General features: G+C 36.2%; 1 protein-coding gene across 9 annotated transcripts in view; it reads left to right on the top strand.

Annotated features, from left to right (window-relative positions):
* The window catches only part of TASP1 (taspase 1), a 105523-nt gene that overhangs the window by 63473 nt on the left and 21758 nt on the right, over positions 1 to 20292 (top strand). For all 9 annotated transcript variants that reach the window (XM_042813779.1, XM_042813833.1, XM_042813804.1 and 6 more), the window contains 3 exons: positions 1419 to 1538; positions 2265 to 2343; positions 18324 to 18434. In XM_042813779.1, the coding sequence (XP_042669713.1) occupies positions 1419 to 1538; positions 2265 to 2343; positions 18324 to 18434 (310 nt within the window). The remainder of the gene's footprint in view (positions 1 to 1418; positions 1539 to 2264; positions 2344 to 18323; positions 18435 to 20292) is intronic.

Here is a 20292-nt window from a genome sequence, read left to right as displayed (position 1 = left end):
CTGTGGTCGTAAAATTGTACTGTCAAAGTTACCTCATGTAAGAGATTTGAGAATATTTTTTAATGAGCATTTAAGAACTTGAATAATTAAAAATGAATATTCTTGTCAAGTTTAAGTTTGAATTGTTAAATGCTCATTCTTTTATTTGCTGTTCCTCTCTGGAGCTGTGGACTTTTCTATACTTGTGGGACTTGATAGCTATTTTATTGTCTGTGTCTAGTTTCAGTCTTTCACATATCTCAATTTTTACAGTTTAGCTACAGCTGTGATCTTCTACGCTGTACCCTGGTACAGCTTAGCTTCTGTTGCCAATACTGCACAGCTGTTATGAGCTGGTCATCTTTGTGTCTCTGAGGTTTAAGAACTGATGTTACTGAGAAGGAAAATTCAGAATTGTTTTGCCACAGGGGTGATAATTTCCTTCAGAAAGTTATGTGTGCCACATTAAAACAAATGTTTCCTTAAAGAAGTTTTCCAGCCTCCTAAATTTCCCATCTAAAAGTAAACAAAAGCAAGCAAGTTATACCACTGAGGAGACTGCAATTGCTTGTATGAAATATATCTTCTTTAAAGGAGATATGCTTAAGAAAGTTTTCATGCAATGCTTATGCTTTTAAATGCTTGCAATGTTTGATTAAGTATCTCTAAAAAATATTTGTGTAACTGCTGAAGGCAAATATTTTATGCAAGTGAGCGCTTGATCTGAAGATAGATGGCAGATTGAGCAAATAATTCTACAGATGCTGCAAAAAAGGCTGCAAACATTTTTTTCATTGTTGTCAGATGATATGGAAAGCTTCTGCTGAGCCTGATCCTTCTAACATACATTTCAGTTCATTACTCCATGTGTTTGATTTAAAATGAATTAAGGTAACACAGCAACTTTTAGTCTGGCATTTTTAACTTTGATGGAAATTAACTTTGATTTCCTAACTTGATTTTCCCATCTGTAGCTGTCTGTTAGGTATAATCTAGTTTGATAAAATAGGGCGAGCGATGGACAACAAAACTTGCATCCTTTAAGTGTTTCTTCTGTATGGAGAAATCATGGTCTTGTGAAGAGCTTTATCCACTCTGATCTTGAAAGCACCCAAGGATGGGAATCTGCACCTCCAGGGAGCAGCTTGCTCTGCTTCCATGCTGTCTTTTTAATTCCCTGAGTAGTGTTCTAATTGGGTTAATAATATCTGAACTCAGTTGTGGCTGAAAGTCGTAGCACGTCTGAAATGCATAGAAGGAAGTTTTCTTCAGGTCTTGTCTGAGACAAGTGAGTGTTTTGGAAAGACTTCGGGCAGCACCACCAGTACTGCATGCATGGTAACCAATCTGTTTTTACACATTAATTTGCACACTCCTATGAAGCGTTATCTGACTTTAATGTGGAATTTTAACTAATTGTTTGTTTGTGTGTCCTGCAGGAGAATGACTCAGGAACATTGGATACAGTCGGTGCAGTTGTTGTTGACCAAGAAGGAAATGTTGCTGCTGCTGTCTCCAGTGGAGGTTTAGCACTAAAGCATCCTGGAAGAGTTGGTCAGGTGATTACATGTTTTCTGGCTCTTTAGTCTCACAGTTGTGTTTTACAACACTCGTGTTATAGTGATATATAGTGCTGATACAGTTTATAGGCAGTATAGGTAAGAAGCTTTTTTTTTATTTACTTACCTTTTGCCAGAACTGCTAATATTTAATTTCTCACCCTTAAACACGTCTTTGATACTACAGATTGTCTCTTAAATGCTTAAAGCATTTATGAATAGGACTTCCAGCATTATTTACAGAGGTTCTCCAGCAATTTTATTTTTAAATAATCTTATGACTTGGTAGAAGTGATAAAGGTATTAAAAGAACAAATGAGATGTAGGCATTCTTTGTTGTTACTAAGCAAGAGAGTTTTTGAGTGCTTTAGAAATGTAGTTCTCTGTTAACTGTACAGATGTATTTTTGGTCCACTCTCACCATTGTCATAAGAGCAGTTCTCATACGAAATGTATTAAACATTTCATTTTGGAATAGAAAAGTGAAAGGGACTTTACATGAATAGGGCACACTTGGTACTATTTTGTCTTGATATCTGTACCTTGTTTTCGGAAAGGTTAAGTAAGGTTAAGTGACAACAGTATATCACAAAGTTAGCACTCGGTTACAATGGATTTGAATTTTTACTTGTATAATTTGTAATAATACTTAGGTTTTTCTTGGCTTTTTTTTTTTAAACCAAAAAGCTTGAATACTTAAATTTATGAAAGATGTTCTTTTCTTAGGCAGCTCTTTATGGGTGTGGCTGCTGGGCTGAAAATACAGGAGCTCATACACCTTACTCCACTGCTGTGAGTACTTCAGGTATTTGCTACTTTTATAAATCTTTCAAAATGTTGCTCAAGTATTTATTTGCAGTTTCTTTACAAAAACTGAATAAAATATTTATTTGAATAGTGAATTAAAACATTGACATTAATTCCATAATACATTCTATATTTGTATCATTTAGTTTATATATATAAGTGTGTGTGTGCATGTGTGTGTCAGTATTACCTTGAAATTCATGAATTCATTTCCACTGGTTTCTTACATTGGTCATTGTACTTAAAATCAACAAGCATCAGAACTGTCCTCTTTATAAGACCTCATCTTGTATTGAAAGCATGTGTTCTACCTGTTATACACTAAGGGATCCGGCAAAGAGTTGTTAAAAGCTTAATATTGTTTTAAACAGAATGCTTCTCTAACTGGAAGTCTTTGGTAGAGGACTAAGGTAATTTGGGAGTCCTTAAGATAAGAGGGTCCCTTGGATACAAAAATACTGCAAATGGCAATTTTTTCCATCAAAATAGTTAAGTATTATTTAAAGTGATTTTGTCCTTTGTCTCTTCATCTCTCAAATGGAAGATAAGAAGAGTATAATAAAAATAATAAAAGAGTAATTAAAAGAATTGATAAGTAGGGTAATAACTGATTGTGCAGTGCAAGACTGGAGAATGTAAGCTAAGACGTTTCTGACTTGTGAGGTTAAGATATTGAAAAAAATAACTGTGGTGTGTTTAAAAAAAAAAAAGGTATTTAGAACACAAGAGTTTTAAGATCAAATTATACAGGATTTGTGAAGTAAAGTAAAAGCTGTGGAAGAAAGTTAATTTCATCTCAGTGTTGTTCCTGGTTGTATGAACATAAATAAATGTAGCACTTTTTTCTAACTACTTATGTCAGGATGCAGAATTTATGATTTGGACTCTTGCTTAATGGTCAGTTATCTGCATTCATTGTAGGGAGCGATGGAACAGAAAATCTGTGGAGTTCAGTACTCGGTTCTCAGGATTACTGCTGAGTGAGAATCTTGTTACAGAATTAGTGGTGGAAGCAAAGTGTCAGGGTGTGCAACTACAGTTTGATAAAGGCTAAAGAGCATCAGAAATCTCCTGTGTTGCTTTTGCAGTAATAAAGCTTTTTAATTTCTCCTGATTTAAAGTGTCTCACACTGTTGAAAGCTTATGTCAGTGTTCCCCACTAGATGTAGTATTAATGAAAGGCAGGCATCTTTTTCAGTACAGCAAAGGGAACTCATGCTAACGGCACAAGTGTTGAGAAATATGTATCCTCTAGAAATATATTTAAATATTGTAGAGTCAGGGAACAGAATAGGTGTCAAGCATCAGCTCTGTATTGCAGATTGTTTGTGGAAAAGATGAGAAGGACACTTTTACTTAATTTTTTAAAACTGATCTTTACGTGTCTACTGGATGTAAGTCTATGCAAGTACAAACATCTCAGTGTACTTAAAGGAGATAGCTGGGTTCAATGATAGCCTTAAATAGAAATCTCCTTTTTTGCTGGTACCAATTTTGTATAGTGGTAAATAATGCTGCAGTATTTATAATTATCATATACACACATCAATATCTAAATATATTTCAGATCCTCCAGCTTCTAGGACGTTACGTTAATACTAATCCCAGTTAGTTGAAATAGACTGCTGGCACTCCATGAAGTGTGACCATCTTTTTACCCAGTGATTTGAAATTCAGACTAGCGGTGTTTAATTAAACTGTTGTTTCTGGGTTTCTGGCTTTCCTTTAAAGCTTGTGTGTGTGAGAGAGAGGAAGAGAAAGAGTGGGATATAGAAATGTTTACAGGAAGTGAGAACTCTTCTGTAATCAATACCATCCTTTTTTCCATTTTCAGAAGCTCATAATGTTTTATTTTGTAATTTATGTTATACTGCTGTTATAAAGTATATTGATGCCTAAGCATCTGACAGTGTGAACCATGAAGCTAATTGAGGGGTGGAGAAATAGAAGAATTAAACTATAGGAAAGATTGAAAGAGTGAAATGTACAGCTTGGTTGGACCACAACAGGAAGTGGGAATGGAGGCATAAATGTCTGCAAATATTCAAAAGGTGAAATTGCCAAGGCTAATTAAGAAAATACATTGTTAACATATTTCATTTCTGCATGAAAGTTTTAGAAAAGAAAAGGTGCTGCCTAAACTCAACAAGATTTTGAAGGCTCTGAATTGCCAGTGCTTCCTAAAAGAGGATAAATGCTGTCACTTGATATACCTAAAATCAGACTAGGTTGTATTTGTAGTTGTGATCACAGTTGATAGAACTGTTCAGTATCTACCTCTGCTGCAACAGTATGTTTTGTTCATTGCAGATCTTGAGATTTCCTTTTGAACATTATGAAGGACAATTTTAGAAGTGAAATTTTGAGACAACATGGGTCAAGACAACTTGTTTTATCTTATTATGGTGTTTTATTGGGAAATACAGTGGCATCATGCATGGGACTTTACGTATTTAATTGTATGGGGTTTATTTACCAGGTTTGGTATGCCTTATCACATACAGACATGCTTCTTCTCATCATGCAGGTCCAGAACATTGTTAAATAATGAAAAAACCAAAACCTTATTTGCAAATAATTTTCCCTCCCAAAGCTTTACAGTGTATGTTAATACCAAGTGGGAAAGTAGATGATTCACTCAGAACTGATATTATTTCCAAGAAATTAATCTCTATGTCAAATATGAGTAAGAATTTTGGTAAGTGCAAGTCATTACTGGAAGCTAAAAATGAAATTAGTGTAGAATGTGTTCTGCCACGTTCTGTTCTCTTTAAAGCAGTTCAGAGGTAGGCAACTTTATCTATTTTCCCATTGTGTGGGTGACATCATAGACTTTTTGAAGTTCTGGGTAGATTAATACATAGTTATAGAGAAAATGATGTTTTGCTTTGAGACTGGCTTTAGTCACTATGTAATCGTTTAGGATGCAATTTATTGACTTCTTTTTAGTAGTTATTAAACTGGATTCAAATGCCTGATTTAAGGAAGTCAGGTTCATGTTGGATGTATGGCAGCACTAGTTCTGATGTTGTGCACATACTGCAGTTTTCTCAAGGTGGCAAATGGGCTGGATAGCAGGCTAATATTTGGAACATCATTGTTTTTTTTTTCAAGAGAATACTGAGATTGGCTGTTGAGTCATCAGCTAGGTCAGTGGTGCGTCTAAACTGGTAAGAGAAGAAACGTTTCAAGGCTCTGAGCTTTTTAATAGATGATGTTCCTGTCAGAAGGCTGCTGCCACACGAAACCATGCCCTTGCCACTGCTTACGTAAATCTGTTTCCTCATTTATCTGCTCTGTCTTCTCTTGGGCTGATTTTGTTGTTATCCTAAGCTCAGATTATATGAAATATTCTATTTCAGTCCTATCCACCTGCATTTCTATCTCTTCTATCCGTGGAAATTGTTTCTAAATTCTAAATAAAGTATGTCATAACTTTGCACATCTTTTCCTTATAATTTGTCTTTAAAATTTTAAATTTGGCAGAAGTTTCTGCTAATATTTTCTACAGAGACATTTTTCTTCTGTATGAAAAGTAAATTAGATTTGTGTTATTGTATTTCATATGTTGAGTAGTCTAGATACAGGCTTTTACTATTTCCTGTTAAATGCTTAGCAAAATTCATCAAATCGTATTTAAAAGAAATCTTGATTGAAGGTTTAAATTCTGATTTGTTTTGAAGTTCTGTCAGTAGGATACTCTAAATTATCAAGTGCTAATATATTCTAAGCCCAGTGTTTCAAACCTTCTGTAAAGATTCTTTGTGAAATCGCACATTGCACATCTGTGGTATTTTAGACTTTTTAACAAGCTACAGAGAAAAAATTGAGAGTTTGTTGAATCAGTCTATGTATACAGAAAAGGGTGGTTTTTGGCATTAGTTTTCTGCAAGGAATTTTTAAGGGCCAGCATTTATTTTAAGCCTAACTATTTTGGGCTCATGCTTATGAAAGTGCTCGTGTCTTTGGATTTTAGAGGCTGCAATAAGAAGAAGATTGAACAGATTGGGGAAAGCCTCCGGTGAGGGGAAAAGGAGTCTGAGATACTAATTCAAAATGTACAGAATAGAAACTCTTGGAAGTTGAAATCCACTCAGAATTGGCAGAAACGTAGGAATGGACACAGTGGGCCAAACTGGAGCTCCAGATGGTTTGCTGTGCTGTTTCAAATAGAGGATGATTGCAGGTCTGCTGGGAAAAGTACTGGAGTGGAACTGACGCCTCCACTGTGTTATCCAGCCTTCTAGTGATTTGTGACACTGGGACTTTATGAGCTGAGATGTCCTTCATTTTAATAGGTCAGGACAACTTTCTAAAGATGTCTTATTTCTATTTCTATTTAGAAGCTCAGTTATTTAATCTTTGTCTGGAATATGTTGGGGTTTTTTCTTTTTCTTTTTCTTTTTCTTTACTGTGATGATTGACCTCTGTAGAAGCTTTCTTGGAAAAAGTGTTAGTGTGAATGGCACAGTTAATAATTCAGTTGTTTTTGTACTTGAAGCTTTATGAATTCTGATGTAAAATCCTTCTCTTGAAGCTTCAGTTTGAGGCATATCTTCCTCATAAGAGGAGAAAAAAGGGTTGCCATAAACATAGTTCATTAAAAGCACTTCTAAATTCATGTAGCTTTTTTTAATGGTCATGCACTATTTGAAGATACGCTTTTACATCTTGATCGTCTGTTGGCCCTCTGGATGCTGGCAGACTTCCTCCTTTTGACATGTTCAGAAAGGATTTAGCATTAGTTGTTACGCCTTCAGCAAGTTTTTTTTCTCAAGTATTTTGGCCATTTTTCTCATGATTTTTTTTTTATTGAATATGCCAAAGTTGGTGGTTCTGAACTTGTCTGGGCATGACTTCAACTTTTTGAACAGTATTTTCTTACCTCTAACAGTCTCTTGGCCTTTTTGTTTAGCCACACTGTCTTTTGACTGTATTTTTTTTGGCTTTTCAAAAGATACTTCATGGTTTATAATGTGCAGGATATTGTAAAACTCATATTTTATGGATATAGTTTAACAGGGGGTGGAACAATGAAATCAAAAGATGAAGAGAGGAATGGAGAGACGTTGGGATTTAGGAATGATTTTGAGTGGAAAGGGCACTGAATTCAAGGTCTGTTTTGTAACTGTTAGTCTGAAAGTCAGTTCCTGTATAAGCAAGTAAAAATCTTTCTGATTTTGCGTAGTTTTTGGTAGACATTTTAAAGCACAAACTTTGAATTATGTATTTTTTTTTCCTGTAAGAAATGTGGTTGAGAGACTTCTGGCAACTTAAGGATAAACACTACAGGAATGCTGTAAGTATATAAAAACTAGTATTAAAAATCAAGAAATGCAGAGAATGTTGTTACAGACACAGCTAAGATATCTGTACATCCTTAAACTAACAATGTAAGAATGATGGTAGAGATTGAGTGAAGGCTTGTAAAATGAGAAAGACATCACCACTGGCTTTTGTTTAGCATTAATGTAAGTAAGGGGAAAGATGGTTAATGGATTAACATAGTAGAAAACAAATCTTTTGATTTAAAAGTTCCTACTTGTTTGTGTGCATGCATGCACATGCATGTTCGTGTTCATATGTCCACTCATACACACTATACAACCTTCCTTTTCATGCACACACGCAAAAAAAGAAAAAAGAAAAAAGAAAAAAACAACCAACCCAACAAAAGCATGCACTGAGGGCCACTTGGATCTCTTTAGTAAATGTCTTTTGTTGGTATATGAATGTAAACACAGGAAGATGGGTATTATTTGGCAGGAAAATATTTGTGAACAGAACCCAACCACAGGAGAAACAATAGCCTGTCTTTTGGCTGTACTTTAAGAAAGCATTTCCTATGTCTTTGATTTGTATTATGTTCATGAAAAAAATGTGTATATTTTTGCATTCAAAATAGTATCAAGTGTAACACTGAATCTCCCCAGCTGGGACATCCATGGTGATTGTGAATATTGCTCTACTAACTGTGCCAAAAAGAGGCAGGTTATGTTTTTCCTGGGAGATAAGTTGAAAAGTAATAATTCTTTTTTTGGGTATACAGAGCCTTACATAGAAAATCTACAGTAACAGCTAATGGGGGAGGCTTTGAAAACAAAACTGTAAGTGGAATTCTTGAGTGGAAATGAACAGACTGAGAATTACATGTTGCATTCCTTTTTAACATCTTACTAGCAGCAGGAGCCTTTCTTCATGCATAACTTCTGTGCTTTGGGTAGATATGTGTAGCAATCTGAAACTAGCAAGCCTTTTAATAGTTCATTCCTGAAGATAGGCAGAAGGTCTCACGTTATTTAGGAAATACAAAAATTCTATGGCAGAAAGATGAAAAGTTTCTGACTTTCAGTAGAATTCAGATGGTGGCAATGTTTTAGGAATATTTATGCAGACAGTATGTGTTTTGTGTAAGTAAATAGACTGACTCGCCTATTTTTTGTGCTAGTGAATTCACAGAGATCCTAAAGAACTGACTGTTAAACTGTGAAGTCAAAATCCTCTTTTCTCGTAAATGCGTTAGAATACTTCCAGAGATGTTTTGGATGGACTTTTCTTTTGATGTATCATTCAGTGAAGTGAAAAACAGCACATTTTATCTTGTAAAGAATCATAGAATTGTTTATGTTGGAAGGAACCACTTGAAATTATCTCCACAGATGGAGATTGCACAACTTCTCTGTAGTGTTTGACTGCTCTATTATAGTAAAGGGTTCTCTTGTGTTCAGGTTGAGTTTTACGTCTCGTCATTTTGCCCATTGCCTCTTGTTCTGCCAGTGGGTTCCCCTGAGAAGAGTCTGACTCACTAATCTTCATTTGCTCCCATCAGATATTTGTACACATTGATAAAACGAGAGTTGAGGAGTGTTGTTTCACAATGAGTTGAGTTACACACGTTGGGTGTGTTCCTTTGCCAGCACTAACAACCACGTGGCTATGTAAAGAATACACAAACTAATCCTCTTTCCTAAAGCTTTAGGTATAGCTTTATTTTCTGTCAGACTGTGAAATTACTCTTGGATAATTTGAATTTACTTGACATAAAAGTTCATCAAACGTGTCTTTCCAAACTTCATGCATGTAGGTTAGTGCTGCCCACTTTCCCTCCTTTTTAAAATTATAATTGATATGGAAACAAACATATTCACACTTCCTCTTCCTGCCTATTTCTGCTAAAACTTTTACTACTGTTCAGTTCTGTTCTTCTTTCCAGTCCATTGTGTACATCGTGGATGATATTGTTGACAAAGCAGAGTAGGGATTGTGGAATATGAAATGCCACCTGAAAAGAGATGGATTGTGTTTGTTAAACTGATACTCAAGCTATGCCACAGCCAATGTTTCCCTCTCTTCTTTTGGAAGGCACCAAACCATTGACTTCAACCTACTTGAAAACTCATTTCAGCAGGAATCACAGTTATCTGCTGATGTGAAGAGGAGATGTTTCTCAAGGAAGCTTTTATCTAAGATGTGGGGCTATGCATTGATGGCAGTGGTGGCTACTGTGGTTCAGTTTGTCAGTTTGACCTGGTCCTTTCTGAGCCCACAGGTCCAGAGTAATTTCACAGGCAAATCTTGTATGCTGTGTGGATTGTTTAAGCTACGTTACGATACAGCTCATCTCTTTGCAAAAGTGTGTATTGTCTCTCATCAGGATGAGTCTGATCCTGTAAAGTTTGGGGAATAATAGATAATGTAATGCATCACGGATGAATCAGCTGCATATGGAGAAGAATTACATCATTGTGGCAATGAAGCAGAGAGTAAAGGAGGAAAGATCTATCTCCAGACAGATCAGTATTTACCTCTGAAGTGAATACTTCTGTCGAGAGCTCATGCTTTATGTCCAGATGCCTTTTGGAGGTGTTAGTTCTGTAGCATGTAGAGTCTGAACTAACATGCTATGACTGCAAGGCTGTGTGAAGAGAGAGGACGTAATAGGCAGAGGGTGATTTGTGGAAGTGGTAGCGCTAAGGAGCAGTCAGATAACCACTCTGTTTCTGGCTTAAACATTATTCAGTCACTAGGAGGAAGCGATTGCACAGTTAGCTAATACATAAGCTGCCTTATTTCTTTTCCTGAAAATTCAGTGTGATGACCGTTTGTTGTTTGTGTGTTCAGTGTGCTAGTTTTTGCAAAGAGATCAAGAGCAACAAAGCTTCTGATGAAGGCAAATGCAAAAAGATCATTTTTGACTTTTCTGTTTAACCAAAATTAATCTTTCAAAATACATTAAAGATAGAAATGTAAAATATACATTTGTTTTGAAGGAGCAACAATTACTCTTCATTCTGTTTTCTCTTAGAGATGCATCTGAAATCATAGAATCATAGAATCACCAAGGTTGGAAAAGACCTAAAAGATCACCCAGTCCAACCGTTCACCTATTCCCAATAGCTCCTACTAAACCACGTCCCTCAACACAACATCCAGCCTTTCCTTGAACACCCCCAGGGTCGGTGACTCCACCACCTCCCTGGGCAGTCCATTCCAGTGCCTGACCACCCTTTCTGAAAAGTAATACTTCCTGATGTCCTAAATGCTACTTCAGCTGACACAAGCAGATTTGCCATAATTGATGTTATCTGGCATTTTCTAGTTTTTGAAACTGATGGATTCATAAATTGGCATTTATCTTTTTTTTTTTTTTTTTTTTTTTTTTATGTTGTATATAAATTTGTAAAATTATATTAATTGTTTTAGTGAATGATTTTATTTTTTTGCTCATAGAGAAGAGTTAAAAATGTAAAAAGAATAGAGCTCCTTATAAAGGATAGAGCTACTTAGAGAAGATACTTCAGACAGAGTTTTTCCTGATGCTAGACTTGTGTTTTGTTGTCTTTGAAACCTACCCAATTTTATAGAAGTTGCAGCCTTTTGGGAAATTTCAGTTTGCATGTTCTTGGTAGCTGTTTGTTAGTTTGGAAGTTAAATCATCCAAGAATATTTTGGCTACAACAAGAATGTGATCCATTGATCCCTCCAGGATCAATGCATTTGGAATCGTACAGAACTTTGCTTGCAGGTGTTCTTCCTGGCAGCAGGTCAGTAAGTAAAAATTTTCCCCCGCTAGTATGAAGGCAAGATAAAGCAGCTGACAGGAGTACAGTAAGCTAACAATTATGCTGCTTTAATTTAGTACTGCAGTATATTATGCTAGACCATAGCATTCTCTGTCTTTTCAAAATTAGATTTCAAAATCTGGAATGTTCTTACATTTCTATTTTAATAGGTAATTTACTCCTATCAGTATCTTCCAAGCCAAATATTTTTATTTTATTGTATTTCAGTTTTTAACATCATTGTCTTATAGGATTTTTGTCATCTCTTCCTAGGGATCCCACTAGTAGCAACAGGAGCTTACTGTAATACAGGTTTCATTGTGTTTCTGTTAGGCATAAGAAGTTACTTCAGGAAACAAAGTAGAAACAGTAACTGGTAACTTGTAAGTTGGTATTTGTTTTCTAGGCACTACTCGAAACAATAACATAAGAACTGAAACAACTTGAAAGGGCCAGGTTCAGACTCTGCTGTATGAAATACTGAAACACAAATAACCTGTAATTTCTATCTTTAGCTTCTGAAAAGAGAAGAGTCATTTTTTGGCAGCGGAGTGTACTAGATTAATTTTTCCATTCTTGAATGTGAGTAAGGCAAGTTTCCATTTTGTACTCCTTTAAAGCAAGCTCCAACACTTTGTGTTGAGGTACTGCACATTTCAATAGCTAGACGGGCTCAGGCAGCTTGTCAAAGCTCCATAAGCTCTCTGCTTATGGCTTGCAGAAAGAAAGCTAGATTTTCATTTCTCCTTCCATTCAACAGGAGTCTCTTTCATGTCTGAAAATTGAAAACGCATGTTTTTCAGTGTGGTGCATGGATGTGTGTGTGCCCTCTGGCACACCTGTTTCTAATTTCCTGACTTGAAAGCATCTTCCATCAAAAGAAGCAAAAAAACAATTTCTTTCTGACACGCTGCTCAGAGGCCCTTGCTTCGCAGAAGGCCTTCCTTTCGATTGCCATCTTGGTTCCATTGGTAGGACATTATAAGATGCAGAGCACACATTGTCTGGGATGTTCGACTTATATTGTGCTGGGTTCTTTCCCCTCTTGTTGTGGTTGTTTTAAGCATTAAAAATCCACTTGAGAAGTCACTATGTTGAGGGAAAAGCAGTAATTTAATCCATCATTTCTTACATGATGCTGAAATTAAAAGCTAAATTCTACAGCAAGTTAACATTTTTATAATCTCTGAGTTAGTTAAAGTGTTAGTGCTAGGTTAGCTGTGCTAATTAGAATATTGTAGCTCAGATTTCTAATCTTTTCTTCAAGATATTATTTGGTGTAAAATAGTATCAAATTGACAACCTTGAAAATCACTTTTGTCTTTCACAATTTGACTGTGAAAGTTGTGTAGGCTAACTAGTGGTTTACTACAGCTAACTACTAAATGTCAATTAGGAAAGAAAAGTACCAACTTTTAAGCACTACCTTTTGTATTACTGACTTGTCTGTTTTCTCAGTTCAGTGACTGATGCTTTCACAAACATCTGGGTTATCTCCACAGCTACTGTCCTGCTGTATGTACCTATCCAAGGGTATGCTATTGAAATGCATTGGTTTAGTTTACTGACAAGCTAAATAGAATGAAACTTTCAAAGAGGCTTAAAGCAAGTGCTTCAAGTAGCACTTGAAGTGCAAAAAAGCTTAGCTTGGTTCTACCACTTAATTCATACACTTATAAAAGTTGACTTTGCTAAGCTTTGTTCATTTTGACATATCACTGGTGAAGCACTAAAAATGTGAATCAAAGTATATGCTTCTATGTAACTTCATAAAGTATACTGAAAAAAGGCAGATCTTTAAATGGGTTAATAATTCACCTTAATACCTGCTAAAGTATGTAACTCTGACATATTTCTTGTCCTGTGTATATATTGACATTGAGTACCAAAAACATGTATAGAGAATTGCCTGCTATTGAAATTATGAATGAAGTGGAAAAATTGTTGTCATTTGTCAGTGTAGTAACAGGCTTCCATGATTGGTTCCCATCTTTTATTTTTCTGCAGAACAGCATATATCTCACTTGTTGCACACCACAGTACAATGTAACAGGTACTTCTGGTTTGCTTGATCTGTGATTCACTGATCAGCAACATCTGCTTCATGGCTATGGAGTGCAGGAAGGACCATCTTGCTGTGCTCTAGGCTTGTTGGGAGCTTTGTGTTTTTCTGTGGTTTTTTTGGCTGAGGTAGTAACTTGAGAGAACTACTGATACATACACAAATGCTAAATTATAGTAAGTTAACAGAAGAAAGAGATACTGTGGAGAAAAAAGGAGGCTATAGATTCTCTGATTGTTCTTGTGGGCATCTTGTATGAATCAGTGAGGAATGCCTAAGCAGGAAAAGTGGTGTTCTCAGAGATGACACATTTCAATACTCACAGAAAAGGGAAGTAATATTTAATGTCTGGTCAGCTTTACAGTTTGAAAGAAACACTACATCAGAAGCTGTTCTATGGCACGATCCAAGATGGTCTGTCTCTGAAAATCAGTTCTGTTGCTTTTCGTATCATGTCCAGGGGTAAAGCAATTTTCAGACAGGATTAGAAACTTCTAAGTGTGAGATATAACTTAATGAAGCAGGGTTGGATATGGTTTGTTTGTTTCTTTGAGTTTTCAGATCTTTTGGTTTAAGTGTGAAGTAAGTGTTACACCTGTTGTGCACTGTCCCTCTTTGATTCCTATATCGTAGTAGACTGTTCCTGACATGACTTTGGAGCCTTTAGGAATCTGTTTTTTAAATTCATTTCCTCTTAACCCAAGGGGCTAGGAACTTGCATTAAAACACTGTTCTTTGTCTGTCTTTTGATTTATTTGTTCATTTATCCCAACAGAATTTCGCACACTTTGCCTAGAGTAATCCTGAAGAATAACAACTTGCACATGCAAACATGGACAACAGAAGGTGACATGGTGTTTCAACAGTATTACTGTGTTAGGAAAATACTTTGATTACTACATGAAACAGATTTTCTTTGAGAAGCATTAGGGTAACTCAGTACGTTTTTCCAGATAGTCATCTTCATTTGACTCACTCCTGTGTGAAGTTTTACAGAAACTTTAGTCTGTCCTACAAATTGTTTACCTCTAAGATACAATAAGCCTTAGGTTACCAAAGAAGTCATCGTCCTGACTGGGAAGGGATAATAAAATGATTTAGTCTCTGTTTACAGAAAAGTTACTAAAACAAGCGCAGTTGAACTTCAGTGCAGAATTGAAAGTTCTTAGAGAATCCCTGTTGGTTTGATTTCAGTGTAATTTTGTGAAGAACTCTAGAGTGTAGGAAGACGCATAATTAAAGGTTGCATAATGTGAGATATTTAAGCAAATGAAGCAGACTTGCATTTCCACTAGCATATGTGCATGATTTGGGAAGCTCTGTCGCTGTCTTGGTTCAAGTTAATATAAGCCTTTCTCAAGTTGGCTCACACTGGTGCTGGTTAGGTTACAAGTGAATGAAGTTATCAATGTGAGCCCACAGTTTCTATTGTATGTTATAAATCAGGTTTAGACTGCTGTAATTCTTATGCATTCATTTTGTGTTTAGCCATAGCGTAATCTGCAGTATTTTCCCAGTTTAAGACAACAGAGATGTCTTGGTCTGCTGAACTTGTAGACAGCTCACACTGACGTATTTGGTTCTAACTTAAGAGGAAGTGCAATTCTATCATGATAGATATGATAATTATTTTTCCTAACCTTGATCTGTTCTGAGTATGGGAAACACTACTTACTTACTTCTGTTTTTCAAAAATAGATGTTCCTACTTTAAAAACTGAAGGAAGAAATTTTTCCTTTTAAAAGTTGGAGTTGGGGATATTGTTTTCATTAGTTATCTGTCCCTCCAGATTGCTGGCATGTGATGTGCTGAAAGATTTTTACTTGCATTGCCAGCAGCAGTCTGTAAGTTTACTGCCTTGTAGGTTGACATAAATACAACAACAAAAAAAATCACTTTGTCTGTGGGGATGTAGAGATGTGTGATGTTCATCCTGGATCACATCAGTGGGCTGCAGCTGTTCTTAGCCCATATGAAGTTTTCCATCTCTCTAATTTTTTTTTGTAGCTGACTTGATGTTTTGGGAACTCTTCAATAAAGTCATTCTCTTGGGGTAAAACAAGATAATACATCATGCTAGAAACTGCCCATTGTCTTTTTGATGCCGACTGAGGAATTAGTTAAATTCTGAAGTGGTAACATCTGTTTTTATTACTACTTAGAGATGCATAATCTTGCTCTTATTTTTGTTTCTCATTTGGTTGATTCAACTCCAAGCCCCATGCTTCTCACCTTAAATTGAGTGTAAATCTTATCTGTAAAGGTGTTAACAAATGTTGATTGAGAAAAAGTCAACTTGCTAGCTTTTTACTGGAATATATCCTTATTTAGCTTCTTTCTTTACAGCTAAGCTTCATAATAATATGTTTTATTCATTAAAAAAAAAAAAAAAAAAAGCTGTGTTGTCATCTACGGGCAAAATACATCAAACAGCTTTTGCATGTTCTTGATGCATTAACTTGCCTTCAATAAATATGAGAAAACTCTCAGTTGTGTTGTGGACAAAAGTTTACCAGGGGCAATGAACTGACAGACTCTCCATTAAGTGGTGTGGAAGACACTGTTGTGTGATCCTCTTGAAGAAAATATCCTAGCCAGGACACTTTTCTCAATAACTAGAGAGTTTGGCAGTCTCTGAAAACGTTTTCCTCTTGTGCTCTCAAGAATTGTCTGCCTTTGCTATGTAATTGCTATAGTATTTTAGCTCTTTCATTTTGCTCTAAATTTATAACTGCCTTATACTTAATCTGTTTGCTATACAAAGAATTTTTGGTCTTTCTGTAGTGCCAGTTTCATGTAGATTCAATGCCAGAGTACCCCACTTCAAACAGTTCAATGTAATTTAATTCTGTTGACTAGGAGACACTGCCCATTTGAAGGAGGGCATAATTGAAGTCTAAGGTGGGAATGTGATGATGGAAAATGCAAGATTTTGGGATGTGTAGCCAAAATTTTTCTGCAGTCTGATCTCTGTGCTTTTTCAATGACTTCTAATGCTCCAGATAATAAATAAATCTAATAAAGCTCCAGAAGGGCCTTTTTGGTTCTTTTTTTTTTAATCATGGAAATGTTGAGGGAGTGAAAGAATCTTTTTTTGTCTTTTTTTTCTTGATATTTTAGCAGTTTTGAGGAACTCCTTCTGCCCTTTAGGGGAAGGATATAATTAAGTGCCAAGTTACCAGGAAGATTCCTAGAGAAGATTGCTGTGTTAACTGGGTCATAGAAGCACTGGCAAGAACAAGAAGCCAGTGGGAGCTCCAAGAGTCAGTGCTAAACCTGTCTGTGAGTGTTTATGCATTGGTGTGTCCAAAGCCATCAGTACTCCACACTCAGAACATTGGGAAGCACAGAGATGAGGCACGCAGCTGGCTGCAGAATAGGCAGCTTGGATTGGATTTATTTGTTCTTTCTTTGTGCCAGATATAGGCTGTCTTCATCCAGACTCGCTTAGTTTCCTCTGTTCAGGGCTTGTTCATGCTTCCAGTAAAGCAAAGGGTACCCATGGAGACTGAGCTGCTTTTGTCTTGAGCCAGCCTAGGTCCAATACATCACCAGCTCTGACTCTGTGCTATGTGAAAGAAATAAGGTGACTTCCAGCCATAGATTGTCTCTGGGAACTGTGTAGTGCATCTGTGTAGCTCTACACCTGAGCTAGTATGACCAACTAGATTAGAGCTGTGTTGTTTTTTTGTTTGTTTTTTTTTATGGAGACAGATCGTGCTTGCATCCTTGTGGTTACTGAGGAATTGGCTAGAAACATATAGTGATAATTGGGAATTGACTGTATTTGACTTCTGCGTATTCTGCTTCGCATGTTCTGCTACCTAAACTGGCTTTCGGTCATAATATACTTTGATATTGCACATCTGATCAAACTGCAGTCACCTCATTATAGTTTATTAAAACCGTTGTCATATCACAGCAGGTAGTTTTTTTTCTCACTGGATTGTGTGTTTGATTTTAACTGGCACTTGGCACTAGCTGCTTCATCTACTGTCTTGCCACTGAGGAAACGTGAGTGGGAAGCACAGCAGTAGAATGACTTCTGCCTGTATCTTGAAGGTATCACCAATGCGTTTCCACATCCAGGAAGACTTTTATCTAATAAACATTCACTGTACCAATTGAGCATTGACAGCAGCTCTCTGTCCTGAAGAATGTTGCTGGAATGGCAAATAGCACAGCAGGAAAACAGCAGACATGAAAGTGCTCCTACATAGTAGCACTAATGGCTGAGTAGTTTTCCTCATGGGCAAGTTTCATTTTTCAGTTCCTTTAAGATAAGCCTTTGAAAATGTTACAAATTTTTACTAATATTCAAATGAGGAGATACACTGACAAAATAACACGCTGTATATAGATTCACTTATTCCTTTGCTGACAGAAGACTGAATCAGATGGACTGGAACATGCAAAGGAGTTGTTGTGGCATTCACTAAGGATGTTCTTGATTTAAAGATGTCATTTTTACAAGATTAATCCTTTAAAAATATTTATTGCACACACCCAAGGATCATTCCTGTGAGAATGACTAGTGAGTGGGTTGACAGAGGTTGCAGGATCCGGATGAAGATGACAACCCAGAGGCAGTTTTATTGTTTCTTCTCTGTGAATTTAACCTTTTTTTGGTTTGTGTCTTTGTGCAGTAGAAACTTCAGGAAAGCTGCAGGGGAAACTGCTGGTGTAATTGAACTTTCTGGTGACTCAGTATCATTCTCTTAAAAAATAATAACAAAATTGCAGATACCTGTCATATGCACCTTTTATTTTTTCGCTTGTGATGTTGTATAATGATAGAGTATTTTCATAGTACAACCTATATTTTGACTATTCCTAAACTTTATATTTGCCTAGGTTGTGGAGAGCACCTTGTCCGAACCATACTGGCCAGAGAATGTTCATGTGCTTTGCAAACAGAAGATGCCCACCAAGCTCTCCTAGAGACTATGCAAAACAAGTTTATTGGTAAGTATCTGGTACTAATTGCCCAAGCATTTCACAACATTGCTCAAAATGCAATTAACCCTATTAAATAAAGGTAGCATGCTTATTTTTGTGATTTCTCTTGAAACCTTATGTGGTTGGCTTCAGATTTAGCATTGTGTTACGTTTTAACAATGTTAAATCGAAGTACGGAAGAATATCTTAGGAAACCTAAAGGAAAGCCCTTGGAAATTTTTCAATTGATATGAGTCAGAGAATAACCGGAGAGGTTTGAAAGAAGAATTTCCTGTCTGAATCATTGGCTGTGGTGTGCAATTGCATGCTTCAGAGGTGGTTCAGCAGCGTTAATAAAAATTGTTCATCATGTTAACCCTTTTAAATATAGCAGACCTCAAAACCCCTGCAGGGTCTAATTGAATAGACAGATTCTGGTTTGTGATTTACATTATGAAATTGACTTCATAATTTTCATTCTGACAGTGTTATGTTTGACTATTAGAGACAGAGCTGTCTTCACACTAGAAGGCTGTGCTTAACAGTCTGCTGCTGTACTGCAGTCATTTTTAGGTGCTGTGAAAATGCAGAATTTTAGTATTTTTTTCCAAATATATTATAATTGAAGTAGCACAAATCTAACTTTTTAATTTGATCACTTATTCCACTGCAGGAAATCAGGAATCTATCAGCACAGAATATCAGGAATTTATGACTAAGAGGTCTTCAGAAATGAGACCTGATAGTGTCACCAATTAGTGACTCTGCAGGTACTATATGCAAGTGACCCGCCTTCAGGAGAACCAGGTTTTTGGTCTCCATACTCTCTAAACTTGCTGTGCTGTTGTATCAAACCAGAATGAAACATGCATCTAGAATATCCTAATTTCCTTTCATTTTAACAAACACAGACATGTGAGTACTAACAACAGCTACTAATAAAATACTTCTTAATAGCATTCCATAGAAATTGGCTGATAAAAGATGGAGAAGTTCGAGAACTGTTTAGTCAAGGTTCTTTTTTCAAGTTGCTATGAGTCTTTTTTTCTCCCTTTGAATGTATTTTGAATATAGTTTGCATCAGTTTGCTTAGCACATGTTTTCATTTTAAATGCGAACTGGCTGTTACGTGATATATGAATTATTTTCTTTGATGAAAATATTTATACTGGACTTAAGAACATATTGAATGTTGCTTAGCTTTTTTGCTATACCTGAAACTATCAATTACAGAGAAAGAGGAGCTGGACAGACAGAGATACTGGGCTAACAGTGCAATATCGTGTAGCCTTGGGAAAACAGACTTAAAACAACAAAACAAGAAGTTGTGGGAAGTGACAAGTGGGAGAGGCAGGATCAAATTCATGCTTTACGTGGTAGGCAAGCTTGAGGAAAAGTGTTTTATAATTCCTCTTTGTGATTTCTTATGCTAGTTAACTATGGGTCTTATTTCTATTTTCAAAACTTGTCATTGCAGGATTTTGTTATCCATCGGTAGGGATATGTATTACGTTTTTCTCAGTGGTGTTTCAGGGTAGCATTGAAATGAAAAAAAGGGATTCAGCTTGAATTCTGTGTTCTGATTAGAAAAAAGAAATCTAGTTTGCCCTCAGCTGTCCTGTGAATGAAAACTGATTAAGAAGGCTTCAAAATCCATATACATTCGTTGTTTATCTGTAACATGTTTACGCGCACATTTGTAGCAAATTGGGCAATTTTGAGGGACTTTGCAGTTTTGAAAATGTAATGCAAAGTCACATCATGCTAATAGAATGCAAGAGCTGAAAAAATACTTAGCACATCAAACATTGGGTAGTAAATAGTTTGTTGTTTTGGTTTTTTTTTCCTGTCAATGTCCATAGATGTCGACGTATTATTTCTTGCC

The sequence above is a fragment of the Centrocercus urophasianus genome, unplaced genomic scaffold, assembly GCF_019232065.1.
Source record: "Centrocercus urophasianus isolate 14NV4802_14NV808 unplaced genomic scaffold, USGS_Curo_1.0 seq_10, whole genome shotgun sequence".
Taxonomy (NCBI): Eukaryota; Metazoa; Chordata; class Aves; order Galliformes; family Phasianidae; genus Centrocercus; species Centrocercus urophasianus.
The sequence above is the reverse complement of the archived record's forward strand: the minus strand, read 5'-3'. Positions and strand labels throughout refer to the sequence as shown.